We start from the raw sequence: 17604 nt of genomic DNA on the forward strand, positions 1-17604 counted from the left end.
CGTCAACCAGTCCGTTTGCGGAAGTGATCCAGGCGCTCGCGGTCCTCCACCGTGAACAGCAGCAGGAACTCCTGGATATCCGGGCCGAGCAAGAAGAGCGCTTCAAAGTCCTGGTGGAGGCCCAGCGCGAGGACCATCGTAACATCGGCCACCCACCCTCCCATAACGCTACACAAAATGGGGCCAACGGATGACCCGGAAGTATTTCTCGATTTATTCGAGAAAATGGCCAAGGCATGTGGGTGGCAGCGGGCCAATTGGCCGGTAAGAGTCATTCCGCTGCTGTCGGGCGAGGTCCAGGGTCGGCGAAGTAACCTCTCTCTCTCTCTCCCTCCCTGTCCCTCCTCTGTCTCTCTCTCCTCCCACTCCCAGATCGAGGGGACCGCCCATTCCGGCTCCCCGGAGGCGATCCCCAGGCCCGGACCCTCAGCGCTTCACGCCTCGCTGGGGCGCCTATCGGGACAGAGACGGGGTGGCATGAACTATGGGCGGATTCCAGTCGCCGACATGTCTCTCTCCAGCCCAATCGGTTGGTCCTACTGGCCCCGGGGGTGTAACAGGAAGGTCTGGGCCGGCGTGTTGGCATTGCAGGGGGGAGGATCATGCACCAGAAAACTGCTCCGTAATGGAGGTGGGTGCATTGATCTGCCTGCCCGATGCGCCAGCCGTCGCCCCCGGCCGCAATGGACTCAAATACCGGTGAGTATTAAGGGGGATACCTATCAGGCATTGGTGGATTCAGGTTGTAACCAAACCTCCATCCACCAATGCTTGGTGCAACGCTCGGCATTGGATAAGAGCCGCACGGTTCAGGTAAGGTGTGTGCACGGAGAGGTAAGATACTATCCGCTAACGGCTATAAAAATTCAATTCAGGGGGAAAAAGCATAATGTGGAGGTAGCGGTTAATCCACACCTCAAACACCCACTAATCTTGGAGGACGAATTGGCCTGATTTCAACAAATTATTAGGAATCATAAGTGCGGGTGTGTCTTGGGAAAAAATAAATAAATAAATAAATCGCCGAATAGGGGGCGGGTCACTCAGCTGGGGGAATCCCAAGCGATGACATCACGCGCTGACTCAGGGGCAGGGCCGGGAATTTCCCGGTGGAAAGACTTTCCCCTAGAGTAGTCGCATGACGACACGCTGAGACATGCACTAGAAAGAGTGCAGGTCATTGATGGGAGAAACCTCCAGCCTGATCGATCCCTGTCCTATCTGTATTTTAAGATTATTAATGACAGGGTGTATCGAGTGACTCAAGACACTCAAACAAAGGAAGATACAACCCAATTATTAGTACCAAAGAGCCGTCGGGAAATGCTTTTCCAGGCGGCTCACTCGAATCCCATGGCCGGACATTTAGGTCAAGCGGCCACTCTAAATCGCCTTATGACCCGATTCTTTTGGCCGGGCATTCACAGGGATGTCAGCAGATGGTGCGCTGCATGCCGTGAATGTCAACTGATGAACCCACCGGCCACCTCAAAAGCCATTGCGCCCTTTACCAATTACGGAGATCCCCTTAGAGAGAATTGGTATGGATCTCATAGGGCCATTAGAGCGATCCGCACGCGGGCACCGCTTTGCATTAGTCCTAGTGGATTATGCAAAGCGGTACCCGGAAGCAGTAGCGCTCCGTAACATCTCGGCAAAGAGTGTTGCGGAAGCTCTGTTTAGTATGATCTCCCGAGTGGGGATCCCCAAGGAGATCCTCACTGATCAAGGCACCGCGTTCATATCACATACACTACGCGAACTTTACGGATTATTGGGCATTAAATCGATTCACACCAGCATCTATCACCCACAAACAGACGGGCTGGTGGAGCGATTTAATCGCACGCTTAAATCCATGATCCGTAAATTTGTTCACGAGGACGCGAAAAATTGGGATAAATGGTTGGAGCCCTAATTATTTGCTGTGCGGGAGGTTCCCCAAGCCTCCACGGGGTTTTCCCCCTTCAAGCTTCTCTATGGCAGACATCCCCGTGGGGTTTTGGATGTTGTTAGAGAGGTTTGGGAGGACGAGTCTTCACAAAGCAAAAACGAAATTCAATATATCCTGGACCTACGAGCAAAACTCCACACACTGGGGCGGCTCTCTACGGAGAATTTGCTCAAGGCCCAGGAGGAACAACGCAGGCGATATGATAAGGGCACTAAACTACGAAAATTCACAAAGGGAGATAAAGTCCTTGTACAGCTGCCTTCTTCCAGTTCCAAATTACTCGCCAAGTGGCAAGGGCAGTTTGTGGTCACACAACGAGTTGGCGATCTTGATTATGAGGTGGTGCGAACGGACAGGAGAGGGGGACGTCAAATTTATCATATTAATTTATTGAAACTGTGGAGGGAGCTGGAGGAGGTGATGCTGGCGGCACTCGTCACCAGCGAGGATGACCTGGGACCGGAGAGTGTAAACCGGAATGGGGCAAACACTCTGGTCGCTGGGGGTGATCATCTTTCGCCCGCGCAGCTCACCGACGTCCGACACCTCCAAACCGAATTTGCAGACATGTTCTCCCCCCTACCCGGACGCACCAACTTAATTCAGCACCACATCGACCATCGTGGTCGTAAGGGCCAGACTGTATCGCTTGCCTGAACACAAAAAAAAGGTGGTCCAGGATGAATTAAGAAAAATGCTGGAAATGGGTGTAGTAGAAGAATCCCGCAGTGACTGGGCCAGCCCGACCGTTTTGGTACCCAAAACAGATGGGTCGGTCCGGTTTTGTGTGGATTACCGCAAATTAAATGCTGTGTCGAAATTCGACGCGTATCCAGTGCCGCGGGTTGACGAGTTGCTCGACCGGATAGGCGCTGCTCGCTATTATTCGACATTGGATCTGACAAAGGGATATTGGCAGATACCCCTAACTTCTTTATCCCGTGAAAAAACGGCCTTCACTACGCCGTTTGGTTTACACCAATTTGGGACGCTTCCATTCGGGTTGTTCGGGGCACCGGCCACGTTCCAGCGCCTGATGGCCAAAATACTGGCCCGTCACTCAGCATATGCTGCTGCCTATCTGGATGATATAATCATATACAGTAATGATTGACTTATGCAGCGGCATATGCAACATGTGCGGGCGGTGTTAACGGCGGGCCGGGCTTACGGTCAACCCGAGGAAGTGCGCGGTTGGGCGTGTGGAGGTGAGGTATCTGGGCTTCCACTTGGGCCATGGGCAGGTGCAGCCACAAATTGATAAAACTGCAGCAATTGCAACTTGTCCAAGACCCAAGACCAAAAAGGAGGTAAGACAGTTTTTGGGTCTGGCGGGATACTACAGACGGTTTATACCAAATTATTCGGACCTTGTCAGCTCCCTGACTGATCTTACTAAAAAGGGGGAACCAGATAATGTCCAATGGTCGGAGCAATGCCAACAGGCCTTCACCGAGGTTAAGGCTGCACTTTGCGGGGGGCCGCTATTGCACACTCCTAACTTTGCTCTCCCTTTCTTTTACAAACAGATGCGTCTGAACGGGGTCTGGGGGGCGGTTCTCTCCCAGGAGGTTGAGGGTGGGATGGCTGCCCGGCCTGAGACGGGCGGTGGGGGTATGTGGTGGGGAGAGCGTGGTCGAACACCCAGAAAGGGGGGAGAGCGAGTGGAGACACCGGCGGCTGGTCAGTAGCCCAATCAGAAATAATTAATAACACCTGCTTTCTCTAGTGATTGGGCCGGAGAGACGCCTTCTTAAGGGAGCGAGAGAGACCAGTCGAGAGAGCGAGAGAGCTGAGCTACAACCAGCGCCTTTGAGCCTTGTGTTGAACCACAGAAAAAGAATAACAATAATAAAATTGTCACTTACCTTATCGCCGACCCTGTCTTCTTCTTCCCACACAAAGAACCTTTCTACAACAATATTCTAAACAGTTTGATAATTTAGTTAATTAATTTATCTGGAACAAGAAGCACCCTAGGTTGCATAGGAGTACATTGCAACAGCCAGTTGATAAAAAAAAAAAAAAAGAGTTGGGGCTTTCTTAGCTTTTATTTCATTATTACACCTTCAGTCTGAGATATCTTGTGCACTGGTCCATCCCTCCTGAAAGAACTCCATCTTGGTTTATGGTTGAACAAGCCATCCTACTTCCCCTTTCACCACTACAATGTCTATCCATCCATTTATTTATTCATTTTATTTTGTAAATGTGTTATTTTGAGGCTGATCTCAAAAATATATATTTTTATAATTTTGACAGAATTTTAGGTGCAGGCTAGGACTGTCTCTGCCATTTGCAGATAACGTTGTCCTTTTGGCTTCATTGGACATGGACCTTCAGCATGCAGTGGGGAGGTTTGCTGCAGAGTGTGACATGGCAGGGAAAGAAACAGCACCTATAAGTCAGAAACCATGGTGCTTGACTGGAAAAAGGTGGCCATCTCCAGTTTGGAGGAGAGTCCTTACCTCAAATGGAGTTGAAGTATCTGCGGTTTTTTTCATGAGGAATGGAATGTGAGATGTAGAGATGGATCGGTGCAGCTGCAGCAGTAATGCAGTTGATGTGATTGTCTGTTGTGGAGAAGGAGCTGAGACGACAGGCAATGTTCTCAATTTACCGCTCAATCTAGGTTCCTACTCTCACCTATGGTCATGACTGAAAGGACAAGATCTTGAATACAACTGGACACATTTTACAAAGTGTTATGACCCGCTTGTTTGAGTCCCAACATAAAAGAGAGATAAACCTACAAAATAGCCTGAATGCAAATTATTTATTATAAAGTGTAACTCATAGAACAATCAATCAAAGCAACCAACAAATGTCTAGAGATAATAATGAAGATAAAGAACTTAGGATATAATCACAACAACACTTTAACTAGATGACATTAGTAGTGCATAAGATTAAAGAGTCAATGAGATGGCAGGTCTTGACATGAGGACTCCCAAGTAGCCACAGTGTCCTGGGGTAGCTAGCACAACAACTTTTATATACTCATCAATGAGTAATGCAGGCATCCAATCAGGATTTACCACATACTCCAATCTGGATTTTTCGATCAGGGAGTCAGACAGAGAACATCATCTAAAACAACACTGGCTACATGAATACACTGGAGAGTGGAGTACAGATGTACACTTGCAAAGAGATTTTAAGCCGCAGAGGTGCTGTTAACCAGATGTTTATGAAACTGTTCTTTTCTCAGCCGCCATCATTGTGTTTACGGTAAACGAGACACATTTACAACCCCACCTACTGCAGTGTAGGAGTGTTGGAAAACAGTATACTGAGCCTTTTCAAACATTATTCAGACATGAAACATCCTGTGCACAGAGAAAATGTTTTGCTGCATTCATGTCATGTGTGCAACTTTTTGTCCATGTGTTTCTTAAGCTGTGCCGAATGATCTGTACAGTTTCTCTCCAGTGTGAAACCTCTTGTGTTTTCAGATGTGTTAACGGATTAAATCTCTTGTCACAGTGTGAACACTTGTTCGGTCTCTCCAGTGTGAATCGTCTGGTGCGGTTTCAATTTTGGAGCTGTAACAAAAGTCTTCTCACACTCAAAGCACATATACTCTTTCACACTAGTGTGGATCTTCATGTGTTCATTAAGGTTTGCTGATCGGTTGAAACTCTTCCTGCACTGAGTGCATGTGAATGGTTTCTCTCCAGTGTGGGTCTTCATATATTTATTAAGGTCTGAGGAGTTGCTTAAACTCATCCCACAATGAAGCTGCGGTCACATTAGAATTTGAGCAAGCAAAATTCTGTTGTAAGGCGCTGCGAAAAGGGCGGGATTAAACAAGATGATTAGACACTAAAAAAGTGAGCGATTGGTCCATATTTTAAAATTTCTGTCCAGAGAGGTCATGTTTTGATCTTCGATTGGTTTCACACATTCAAGTGATGTGATTTCACAGGTCAGAGTTCACCAAGCTTGAACTTTGCAAGGCAATGAACTGCGAAACTTGACACACAAACTTGCGTTTCCGGTCTGACGCATTCGCGTGCACATGAATAGAAGTCTATGGGGAGAAAAGTCCAGCGTGACCGGGACTTAAGAGCAAGTGAATGGTTTCTCTCCAGTGTGGATACTCATGTGGTGATTAAGGGATGATGATTGGCGGAAACTCTTCCCACACTGAGTGCATGTGTATGGTTTCTCTCCAGTGTGGATCCTCATGTGTTTATTAAGGTCTGATGAGCAGTTAAAACTCTTCCCACACTGAGTGCATGTGAATGGTTTCTCTCCAGTGTGGATCCTCATGTGGTGATTAAGGGAGGACCATTGGCTGAATCTCTTCCCACACTGAGTGCATGTGAATGGTTTCTCTCCAGTGTGGATCCTCATGTGGTGATCAAGGTATGATGAATGGCCGAAACTCTTCCCACACTGAGTGCATGTGTATGGTTTCTCTCCAGTGTGGATCCTCATGTGTTTATTAAGGTGTGATGAGCAGTTAAAACTCTTCCCACACTGAGTGCATGTGTATGGTTTCTCTCCAGTGTGGATCCTCATGTGTTGATTAAGGTGTGATGATTGGCTGAAACTCTTCCCACACTGAGGGCATGTGAATGGTTTCTCTCCAGTGTGGATCTTCATGTGTAGATTAAGGGATGGTGATATGCTGAAACTCTTCCCACACTGAGTGCATGTGAATGGTTTCTCTCCAGTGTGAATCATCATGTGTAGTTTAAGGGATGATGAGTGGATGAAACTCTTCCCACACTGAGTGCAAGTAAATGGTTTCTCTCCAGTGTGGATCATCATGTGTTTATTAAGGGATGATGATTGGCTGAAACTCTTCCCACACTGAGTGCAAGTGAATGGTTTCTCTCCAGTGTGGATCATCATGTGAATCCTAAGTTTGCTTTTGCTTGCCAAACTCTTTCCACACTGAGTGCAGGTGAAACGATTCTTATCTCTCCTTTTCAAAATACCATCAGTCTGTAAAAGAGTTTTTTCCTCAATTTTCACATGATGTTCCTCCTCTTTCCTCCCCTCATTCTCTTCAATTAGGTCTGAAATAAATAAATATTAGTTTTCATTAGTTTTATTTAAGTTAGTTTTCATTAAGTCTTAAAAACTCTCATCAAAAGCTGAAAAGTGAAATGACACTGGAAACATTGGCTACACACTCTGCAATTTTGATGCACATTAAATGTAAAATAAATCCAATCATATTTTGTTCAGCCCTTTAATGTGTACATATTTAAGCAGATTCAATTCAATTCATCTTTATTTATCTAGTGCTTTTACAACGTAAATTGTGTAAAAGCCGCTTAACGCTTTACAGTTATAGTAAATTGAAACTATGTCAGTCATAAAAGTTTCTTGGTCATATTGATAAGACACAGATTTGAACGCTGTAAATGGCCTATTTTTATTTGTAAATATTCATAATTACAACAAAATGTTTTTCTAAAATTTGTAAAGCAGACAGGAAATACTTGTTCATTCTGTGCCTGACTGGTAAACGTATCAGAAAAAGGGTTCTTCGGTAACAGCTCAACAAACTGCTGAATATTTGCCTCACAGACATGAGACATTCCTGTACAGCATCTGCATAAAGGCTGGATTGTGCACCTTTCCCTTTGTGTGCTGTTGGGTCATTTTTTATCCATTCTGGGGTGATTTTGAGGCTTAATTTGGCCAAAACTTCCTCTGTGTTTCATCAAATGGACTGATATTTGGAGACATCTTATTTTGAATTATTCTGGGAAAATGCTTTGAAATAAAAAATCCTCAATACACTCTGGGTAAATTTATTCCATTTTCGTTATATTCATGGCTGTTTTTTTTCTCTTTAGGCCTCTATTTAACAATGTTTTTTGATTGCAAAGCCATGACAGCATATAACCATGCATTGATCTGCTGTCCAGATCTTGAAGCACTGTTTATTAACTGTAAGCCTTTTTACTCCCCGCGCGAGTTCTGCTCGTTCATCCTCGTCAGTGTTTACATTCCTCAGCTCACGCACGCAAGTCTGGCGATACAGAAACTAGCTGATCAGATCACGGTGTTAGAGCAACAACACCCGGACTCTGTTTTAATCATTCTCGGGGATTTTAACAAAGCAAAACTATCCCGTGAACTGCCAAAATATAGACAGCATGTTACATGTCCCACAAGAGACAGCAATATTCTGGATCACTGCTATACTACAATATAGGATGCATACCGCTCCATTCAACGAGCAGCTTTGGGACACTCTGACCATTGTTTGATTCATCTCATTCCAACCTACAGGCAGAAACTGAAAACAGCCAAACCTGTATTAAGATCTGTGAAAAGATGGACTAACGAAACAGAGCGGGATCTACAAGCCTGTTTCGACCTCACTGACTGGAGTGTTTTTGAAGCTGCTGCAAACGATCTGGATGAGCTCTCAGAGACTGTAACATCTTATATAAGTTTCTGTGAAGACGTGTGCATTCCTACCAGGACTCAACTCACATACAACAATGACAAACCATGGTTCACTGTAAAACTCAGACAGCTACGTCAGGCCAAGGAGGTTGCTTACAGGAATGGGGATAGGGCCTTGTATAAGCAGGCCAAATACACACTGGAAAAGGAGATCAGAGTCGCAAAAAGGAACTATTCTGAGAAACTAAGGAGTCAGTTCTCTTCCAGCGACTCAGCATCCATGTGGAAAAGTCTGAAAAACATCACAAACTACAAGACACCATCCCCCAGCACTGTAGACAATTAACGACTTGCAAACGACCTGAATGAGTTTTACTGCTGGTTTGAGAAAACCCCCCACACCCACTCTGAACTGCTCTTCACGCCACCATTAACACCTCCACCACCCCCCGCCTCCCTCATACCTGCCCTACAGTTTAACGAAGATGAGGTGCGCCAGGTTCTCCGGAAACAGAAGAGGAAAAAAGCACCAGGCCCAGATTTTATAACACCAGCCTGTTTAAAATCCTGTGCTGACCGACTGGCCCCCATCTTTACCCTGATTTTCAACAGATCACTGGAGCTGTGTGTAGTGCCCTCCTGCCTCAAATGCTCTACCATCATCCCCATCCCAAAGAAACCCAAACTTACAGGACTAAATGACTACAGACCGGTGGCGCTAACATCTGTGGTCATGAACTCCTTTGAAAAACTGATGCTGGCCCACCTGAAGGACATCACTGAACCCTCACTGGACTCTCTTCAGTTTGCCTACAGAGCAAACAGGTCTGTGGATGATGCAGTAAATATGGGACTGCATTATGCTCTGCAACACCTAGACAGACCAGGGACCTATGTGAGGATCTTGTTTGTTGACTTCAGCTCGGCGTTTAACACTATCATCCCAAAACTTCTCCTGCCCAAATTAACTCAGCTCTCTGTGCCCACCTCTGTCTGTCAGTGGATCAACAGCTTCCTAACGGACAGGCAGCAGCTGGTGAAGCTGGGAAAATTCTCATCTAGCATCCGCACAATCAGCACTGGCAACCCCAGGGGTGTGTCCTCTCCCCACTGCTCTTCTCCCAGTACACGAATGACTGCACATCAAAAGACTCCTCTGTGAAGCTCTTGAAGTTTGCAGACGACACCACACTTATCGGCCTCATTCAGGACGGTGACGAGTCTGCTTACAGACAGGAGGTTAAGGAGTTGGCTGTCTGGTGTAGCCACAACAACCTGGAGCTCAACACGCTCAAAACAGTGGAGATGATAGTGGACTTCAGGAGAAACCCCCCTGCTCTCCCCCCACTGAGCATCATGGACAGCATTGTGGCAGCAGTGGAGTCATTCAGGTTCCTGGGCACCACCATCTCTCAGGACCTGAAGTGGGACACTCACATTGACTCCATTGTCAAAAAAGCTCAACAGAGGCTGTACTTTCTTCATCAGCTGAAGAAATTTAACCTCCCAAAGGAGCTGCTGAAACAGTTCTACACCTCCATCATTGAATCAGTCATCTGCACATCAATAACTGTCTGGTTTAGCTCAGCTACTAAATACGACCTCAAAAGACTACGTTGAATAGTTCGGACTGCTGACTCCCTTCCTACTCCCCAAGAACTGTACTTATCCAGAGCGAGCAGAAGGGCTGCCAAAATCACTCTGGACCCCTCACACCCAGCACACTGCCTCTTTGAACTTTTACCTTCTGGTCGACGCTACAGAGCACTGCGCACCAGAACAGCCCGACACAGAAACAGTTTCTTCCCTCAGGCAATCCATCTCATGAACACTTGATGATAATAATTGCGAAACCAATATCACTACTTGCTATACACTTTTATACACATATACACTTATTTAACAACACACTTTACATGCCAATTTGCACATAACAGCTGCACATATAATGTTGTATATAGTAATAAACATGTACATACACTTGTCAATCTGTATATTTGCACTCACTACTTACTTCTATTTTTTAAAATATATTTATTATCTGTTTTTTGTCCTGTCTCTGTAATCCTGTTGCACTGTAGAAGCACGAAAACAAATTCCTAGTATGTGTGAACATACCTGGCAATAAAGCTCTTTCTGATTGTTTTCTGTGATGACAGTCAACATTGTTTAATTTGTCTTTACCCATGGGATGGCAAAAGAAAATGGGTGAGAGTATAAAGGAAGAGGAGGAGAGTTGAAGAGGGCAGCATTATGTGGTGTGCGGAAGAAAGAGAAGTTGACTAAACTTTTGCAGTGTGGGGAAACGAGTTGAGAAACCGGGTTGAGACAAGCAGTGTAAACTTAATGACTGGCTGTGAGAAACAAAAAGTGAAAGTACGTATTAAAGTAACAGAGCAAAGACAGCTGTCCTGTTACTGAAGTGCTCCTGACGTCTGTGAATGAGTGCGTCACCAAAGACTTCAGTGCAATGTGTCCTGAACAAAATCAACTTATCGATTTATCTCACTGGCATGGAGTCAGCTGCCGAAAGCCTTCATCCTGCAGTCGACAGTGTCGGAGTTTCCTGTTAGGCACCTGTGGCTGCTATTCACCGGCTGGGTTCGTCGACAGCCTCAACCCTTACATCCACACCTCCACTTTCGCCATTCCCCTCTCATTTTCCTCGACCTCTCCGCTCCGTGGGTAAGGAGCAAAAGTTTTTGTTTTCTTTGCCCAAATTCTCATTTTATTTATCTTTGTTTTCTCTCCGTACTATTATCACAGTATTTTCCCCCGTTTTCAAATCTGATGAATCTGCTGGCCTGAAATCATTTGCATTTTTTTCCTTTCACTTTCATTTGAGTTAGAAGTGCTGAGAGTTTTGTGTTTCATTGTGATTATTGTTATATTGTTTGTTTTGGACTTCCGGTCGGAGCGGTGCCATGTGTAGACGCAAACTGTTGAGGTCCTAAAGTGAAACCTAAAATTGCGATTAATATTGCTTTTATCCTAAATACTATTACCTTAAACCTACCAATACTGGAAAATAAGCATTTATAAGTGTATGAGTCTAGTTGTTCTGAGAGTAATTCAACTTAAATCAGGATGAATAAAGGCCGAAGCAACCATAGGGAGGCGGAATCCGCTACTAGCCTCCATGCTAATGCTAACCCCGAAGTGCAAACTGCATCTAAAAAAAGAGACGGCTCCGGCGAGTGATAACAGTGCGGTCCTTCAAGCTATTGATGCACTAAAGGGCGATTTGATTAGGCCGATTTTGAAAAGGCCATTGCACGGTCAAATTAACTTTGCAATCTAATTGACCAGGTTCAGACAGAATTACGCTATGTTGTGGAGCACATTAATGCCAAAGTGGAAGCAGCGGAAGAGCGAGTGACTGGTCTAGAGTCTGTGTTGGGTGGATACTCCAACTCTCTTACTACCCTGCAAAAAGGGTTTAGTGTCGTGAAAAAGGAGCTGGCTGTGCTGAGAGACCGAAGCGAGGATCTTGCGAGGTCTCGTCGCTCAAATCTCTGCATTATGGGAGTTAAAGAAGGACAGGAGCATGGCAGACGCGTGACAGAATTTGTAGCCAGCCTCCTGAAAGATACCCTGAACCTTGAGAAGACTCCATTTCTGGATCGTGCACACAGCACTCTACGCAGCAAACCAGTGGACGACAAGAAACCGCCACGTGCCTTTGTGATTAAATGCCACTACTTTTCCGAAAAAGAGGTTCTTTTGAAGAAAGCAATTGAAATGAAGGCAATCACGACAGTACATTGGGCTGTCAAAGTATGTGCATGATAAGATTCAAAGGCCTTTTCTTCAACATCACAATCATCAAGGTTTATGCACCCACTGAAGAAGCTGATGAGAACGCTAAAGACCGATACTACGATAATCTAGAAAGGATATGATACAGCCCCTAACCATGATCTTAAAATGATAATAGGTGATCTTAATGCAAAGGTCGGGAGAGAGACTATATATAGACCAACTATAGGAAAAGAAAGCTTACATACGGAGTCTAATGATAATGGGAACAGATAGGTTGATTATGCTGTAAGCAATAAGATGACATTGACGAGCACATATTTCCCACAAAAAGATATCTACAAGACGACATGGGTATCCCCAGATGGTAATACACGGAATCAGATCGATTATGTGCTGATCGACCAAAGGCATGGAACAGATATCATGAATGTACGAAGCTTCCGTGGCGCAGATGTAGACTCAGATCACTATATGGTAATGATGAAATACGGACAAAGAATAGCCCGAATAAGTATGAAGAATAATCCAAAAGCGCGTAGATTTTCAGAAACAAGAATGGATTTTGCCACAAAGATAAACAGTGAACTCAATCAAAGATCCTCCCTAACTGATGGAACCATTGAGGGCGACTAGGCTGCTATAAAGAATTCAATCAGATCAGCTGCACGGGAAACGATTGGCTTCAAGAGATCAGAAAGTAAACAGCATTGGTTTGATAAAGAGTGTGCTGAAGCAATCCAAGCAAGAAATGATGCATGGAAAAAGATGCTCCAGAAAAACACCAGGAACAACCATCATGAGTTTGTAAGAGCACGAACAAATGCCACACACATCTGCAGACAGAGAAAGAGAGAGTGGAGGAGCAAGCAAATCAAAGAAACAGAGGAAATGGCAGGAAAGAAAGAAATCAGAGCTATGTATGGACGGATAAGGAAAGAAAAGATTGGATTTTAAGCCGGAAATACGATGATCCTAGGAAAAGATGGTAACCTAGAAGCAGTTCCTACCAGGGTTAAAGAATGGTGGCTAGAATGGTTTAAAGACCTACGGAATCATAATAGCGAAATCGGGCTATTTGAAAGCCAACAGACAACAGCTCCCGAAGTGGAAATGTCGGAACCTAGGCTTTCAGAGGTAGAAGAAGTTATCGGGTCAACAAAGAACCATAGAGCTCCAGGAGAAGATCTGATCACTGCAGAAATGATAGAAAATGTGGTGAAACGCTTGTAGAAAAGTTTAGGGATCTAATCATTAAAATCTGGACACAGGACAAAATGCTGGAAGAATCGCACAGATTTTTCCTATCCACAAGAAGGGAGCAAAGCTGAACTGTGCTAACTATCTAAATGTAGCTTACAAAGTGCTTAGCAAATGAATTGCTCAAAGATTGGAAAGATACGCTGAGAAAATACTAGGTGGCTACCAATGTGGGTTTAAGTGTGGAAGATCGACTGTTGACCATATCTTTACAATCAGAAAAATTCTATGAATTTAATATTGAGACCCATCAACTATTTGTGGACTATAAAGAGGCCTATGATAGTGTAGACCGTTCATACTTGTTAAGAACTTTGACAGACTTTGGAATACCATCAAAATTAGTGAGACTGATATAAATGACACTCGGAGAGACTGCAGGGAAAGTGATGATAGCTGGTGAACACTCTCAGGGTGATGCACTTTCCTGTACCCCGTTTAATTTAGTACTGGAGAAAATAGTGCAACAAATAGATGTGAACCCTGGAGGTACATTGTTTATTAGGACAGTGCAGTATCTGGCTTATGCAGATGAGGTAGACCTACTCAGCAGGAGGGAAAGAGAACTGAAAGAAAGCTTCATACAGCTAGTAAGAGAATCACATCGGGCAGGCCTACATGTGAATACAAACAAGACAAAATATATGCTTGTGTTAAGGTCTTAGAGTGCCACAACGGAACCCCTGCAGGTAGGAACGCACTTCTTTGAACGTGTCCATAATTTCAAATATATGGGATCTCTGCTGACAGACTGCAACAAAAACAGCGAGGAAATAAAAGAGAGGTTGAAGGTGGGAAACAAGGCATACTACAGCATGCAGCACCTCATCAAATCTTGTCTGCTGAGCCGAGCAAGCAAGGAAAGACTACCGTACAGTACTGCGGCCAGTGGTATTGTATGCCAGTGAAAAGTGGGTATTGAGAACTCGGAACAAACTGCTTTTAAACACATGGGAGAGATCCTAAGGAGGATTTACGGACCCAAGTGTGACCAAGGTGAATGGCGCATAAAGAATAATGCATAAGTGGTAGACATGTATGCGACGCCAAACCTGGTCACGGAAATAAAGAGGACCCATATAAGATGGCTGGGCCATTTAGAGACACTCCCTGAACAAAGAGCTGTTAAAAGAGCATACAAGCCAAAACTAGATGGAAGGAGACGTCCTGGTAGGCCACGGAAGAGGTGGTTAGAGGACATAGAAGATGATCTATGTACCCTAAGTGTGCATGCCTGGAGAATGCAGGCTTTGGATCGGGAAGGCTGGAGAGGAGTGGTGGAAGAGGCCAGGGCTCTACAGGGGCCGTAGCGCCGCCGGAAGAAGAATGGGATACTCAGAAAGCATATATAAGTGGACAGATTATTTCATATCAAGCTAGTGCAAATAAAAGTCAAACCGGCTTACAGAGATTATGAAAAAAATAATACAATTGATGAACTACACTTAACATCACCTTCCGAAGAGCTCCATAAGAAAAGACTTATTCTGCAAGTGGAATATGACTCCTTGACAAGTGAAAATGCAGAGGACCTCCACATAAGATCACGCCAGATTCATTACAAACATGGTAGACGAGCTGGTAAGTTATTGTGTTACCAACTGAAACAATCCTCAGCAGCTGGTTTTATAGCAGCAGTTAGTAAAGCTGATGGCAGTATTATTACTGATCAACAGAAAGAGCTTTAGAATCAGAAAGAGCTTTATTGCCAGGTATGTTCACACATACGAGGAATTTGTTTTCGTGACAGAGCTTCTACAGTGCAACAAGATAACAGAGACAGGTCAAAAACCAGATAATAAATATATATTTTTAAAAAATACAAGTAAGTAGTGAATGCACAGGGAACAGGGAATCAATAACGAATTAAAAAACTTCTAAAAAACTTTTTAGAGCTCTGAGGTAAATTAAATTGAACGTATTGATTTAATTATTTGGAATTACCATCCCTCTGTGATTCAGATCAGTTGGCATTAGAAGGAAATAAAACACCTTCTAAAATTGAAAATGCAATCAAAAAATTGAAAACCAGAAAAGCACCAGGCCCTGATGGCTTCCTGGTCAAGTTTTATAAGAAGTTTTTTTTTTTTGCCAAGCTAACACCCCTGATGTGCAAGGTATTACTAAAGCTCTTGTCTCAGCATCACTCCCCTCCTCCATGACATTGGCTGTTATAACAGTACTTCTTAAAAAAGGGTAAGGATTCACTTAAATGTGAATCTTATCGTCCGATCAGCTTACTCTGCTGTGATTATAAGATCCTGGCTAAAGAGCTGGCGAGTGGAGTGAGTCATGAGAAAGATAATTCACCCAGATCAAACTGGTTTTATTGTTGGGAGACAGTTATCTTACAACCTTAGTCAATTATTTAATACTATTTATTTACCTAAAAATAATACCAATCCAGAGGTCTTAATTACTTTAGATGCCCATAAGGCATTTGATAGAATAGAGGATATCTATTTATTTACAGCGCTTTAAAAGTTTGGTTTTGGTCCTGAATTCTGTTCCTGGGGAAAAATTTTATATTCCCGGACCTAAGCATCCATTCGAACAAATAACATAATTTCTAAACGCTTTCCACTCTCTAGGGGAACGAGACAGGGCTGCCCTCTGTCCTCTCTGGTCTTTGACATTGCCATCGAACCTCTGCAACCATATTAAGGAACTCAGATGGCTTGCAAGGAATTTTCAGAGAGGGACAAGAACATAAGCTCCTGCTATATGAGGATGATCTTGTTATTCTGTCAAATCCAGATTCATGTATTCCAAAAGCTCTTACAATAATTTCAGAATTTGGAAATGTTTCTGGATACAAAGTCAATCTAGCAAAGAGTCTCCTTTCCCCCATCAATGATAGAGCACAGCAAATGTCTTTCCAATCCTTTCCATTTTCAGTAAGTCCTAATAAATTTGTATATCTGAGTGGGAATGTGACATGCAAATATAAGGATTTGTTCAATAATAATGTTAAAACGACATTAGACAAAGCCAAATGAGACATGGCGCAGTGGTCAACCCTTCCTTTATCTTTGGCTGGAAAGATCAATTCCATTAAAATGACAATTCTACAAAGATTTTGAGTTCTACTTCAGACCGTGCCTGTTTTTATTCCCAAGTCATTTTCAAGGCTTTGAATAATTGTATTTCTACATTCTCTGGGATAAGAAAATTCCTCGCATAAGAAGGAATTCTTGGAAAGAAAAAAGGAATAGTGGCAATTGGCAATTCCAATTTCTTATACTATTATTGGGCGACCAATTTGCACAAACTGATATTCTGGTTTTCCAACATCTGTGATGATGAGGCCCCACTTTGGCCCCACTGATGGAACAGCAAACGTCTAATCCAGTGTCTTTATGCTCACTAATTTGTGCTCCGATTCCAGTGAGTAAACAATATTCTATGAATAACCCAGTTATAAACAGATCACTTAGAATATGGTCACACTTTAATACAAAACAAGCATTGCCTTCTGCTACCATTTTGTTAAATCCGTTATGCCCTCCCTCTCTTATAGATTCAGCATTCCAATTCTGGTCTAGGAAGGGAGTTAACGGTGTTAAGGACCCGATTAAAGATGGCATATTTATCCCATTTCAACAGTTAAGAACAGGCATTGAGATTCCCCATTCTAATTTTTTAGGCACCTTCAGGTCCGTAGTTTCGTTAAAAAAAACTCTCCTTCACTGAACCAACCAGAAGCATGCTGGATAGATGAATGGGTAAATATGGACCCATGTCAAAGGGGTATGATGTCCATGTTATATAAAGCGATTCAAAAGAACTGCCTCCCCTTCCCTAAATCGTATAAAGTAAAAATGGGAAGACAAACTGGGACTAGAAATATCTGATACAGCCTGGCAATATGTCATAAACTGGTACACTCATCTGTCTGTATTAGACATGGTCTTCTTCAGTTTAAGGTGCTTCATAGGCTTCACCTATCTAGGAGCAAGCTGGCAAAAATGTATCCAGGGTCAGATTCATCTTGCCCCAGATGTGGTTTGGAGCCAGCAGATCTGAGTCATATGTTCTGGGGATGCCCTAGATTACATAAATTTTGGACCGATATTTTTAGATCATTTTCATCTATATGTAATAAAGATATGGATCCTAATCCTTTGACCTTTATTTTTGGTACAGTGCCAGAAGAAATGTACCTGTCAGCTAATCACATTGAAATCATTGCTTTTTCTTCTTTATTGGCAAGATGCTGATTTCTCAGGTGGAAAAAAAAAAAAACAAACCCG

At 43.7% G+C, this 17604-nt stretch overlaps 1 protein-coding gene across 1 annotated transcript; it reads right to left on the bottom strand.

Annotated features, from left to right (window-relative positions):
- Positions 1-4753: 4753 nt before the first annotated feature.
- LOC130223496 (gastrula zinc finger protein XlCGF8.2DB-like) lies at positions 4754-7576 on the bottom strand. The gene is made up of 2 exons (XM_056456340.1): positions 7504-7576; positions 4754-6981 (listed from the first exon to the last, which is right to left on the bottom strand). The coding sequence occupies exons 1-2, from the start codon at positions 7574-7576 to the stop codon at positions 6020-6022; spliced, it is 1035 nt and encodes a 344-aa protein (XP_056312315.1). The 3' UTR covers positions 4754-6019.
- Between the last annotated feature and the right edge of the window lie 10028 nt (positions 7577-17604).

The sequence above is a fragment of the Danio aesculapii genome, chromosome 4 (assembly GCF_903798145.1).
Source record: "Danio aesculapii chromosome 4, fDanAes4.1, whole genome shotgun sequence".
Taxonomy (NCBI): Eukaryota; Metazoa; Chordata; class Actinopteri; order Cypriniformes; family Danionidae; genus Danio; species Danio aesculapii.

What these genes read in the sequence shown, in the direction of transcription:
- LOC130223496 (XM_056456340.1), bottom strand. Translation starts at nt 7,576, where the DNA reads ATGACCCAACAGCACACAAAGGGAAAGGTGCACAATCCAGCCTTTATG. An exon ending in GCTGTACAGGAATGTCTCAT is followed by an intron (nt 6,982 to 7,503) that starts GTCTGTGAGGCA and finishes TTATTTCAGACC; the next exon opens with TAATTGAAGAGAATGAGGGG.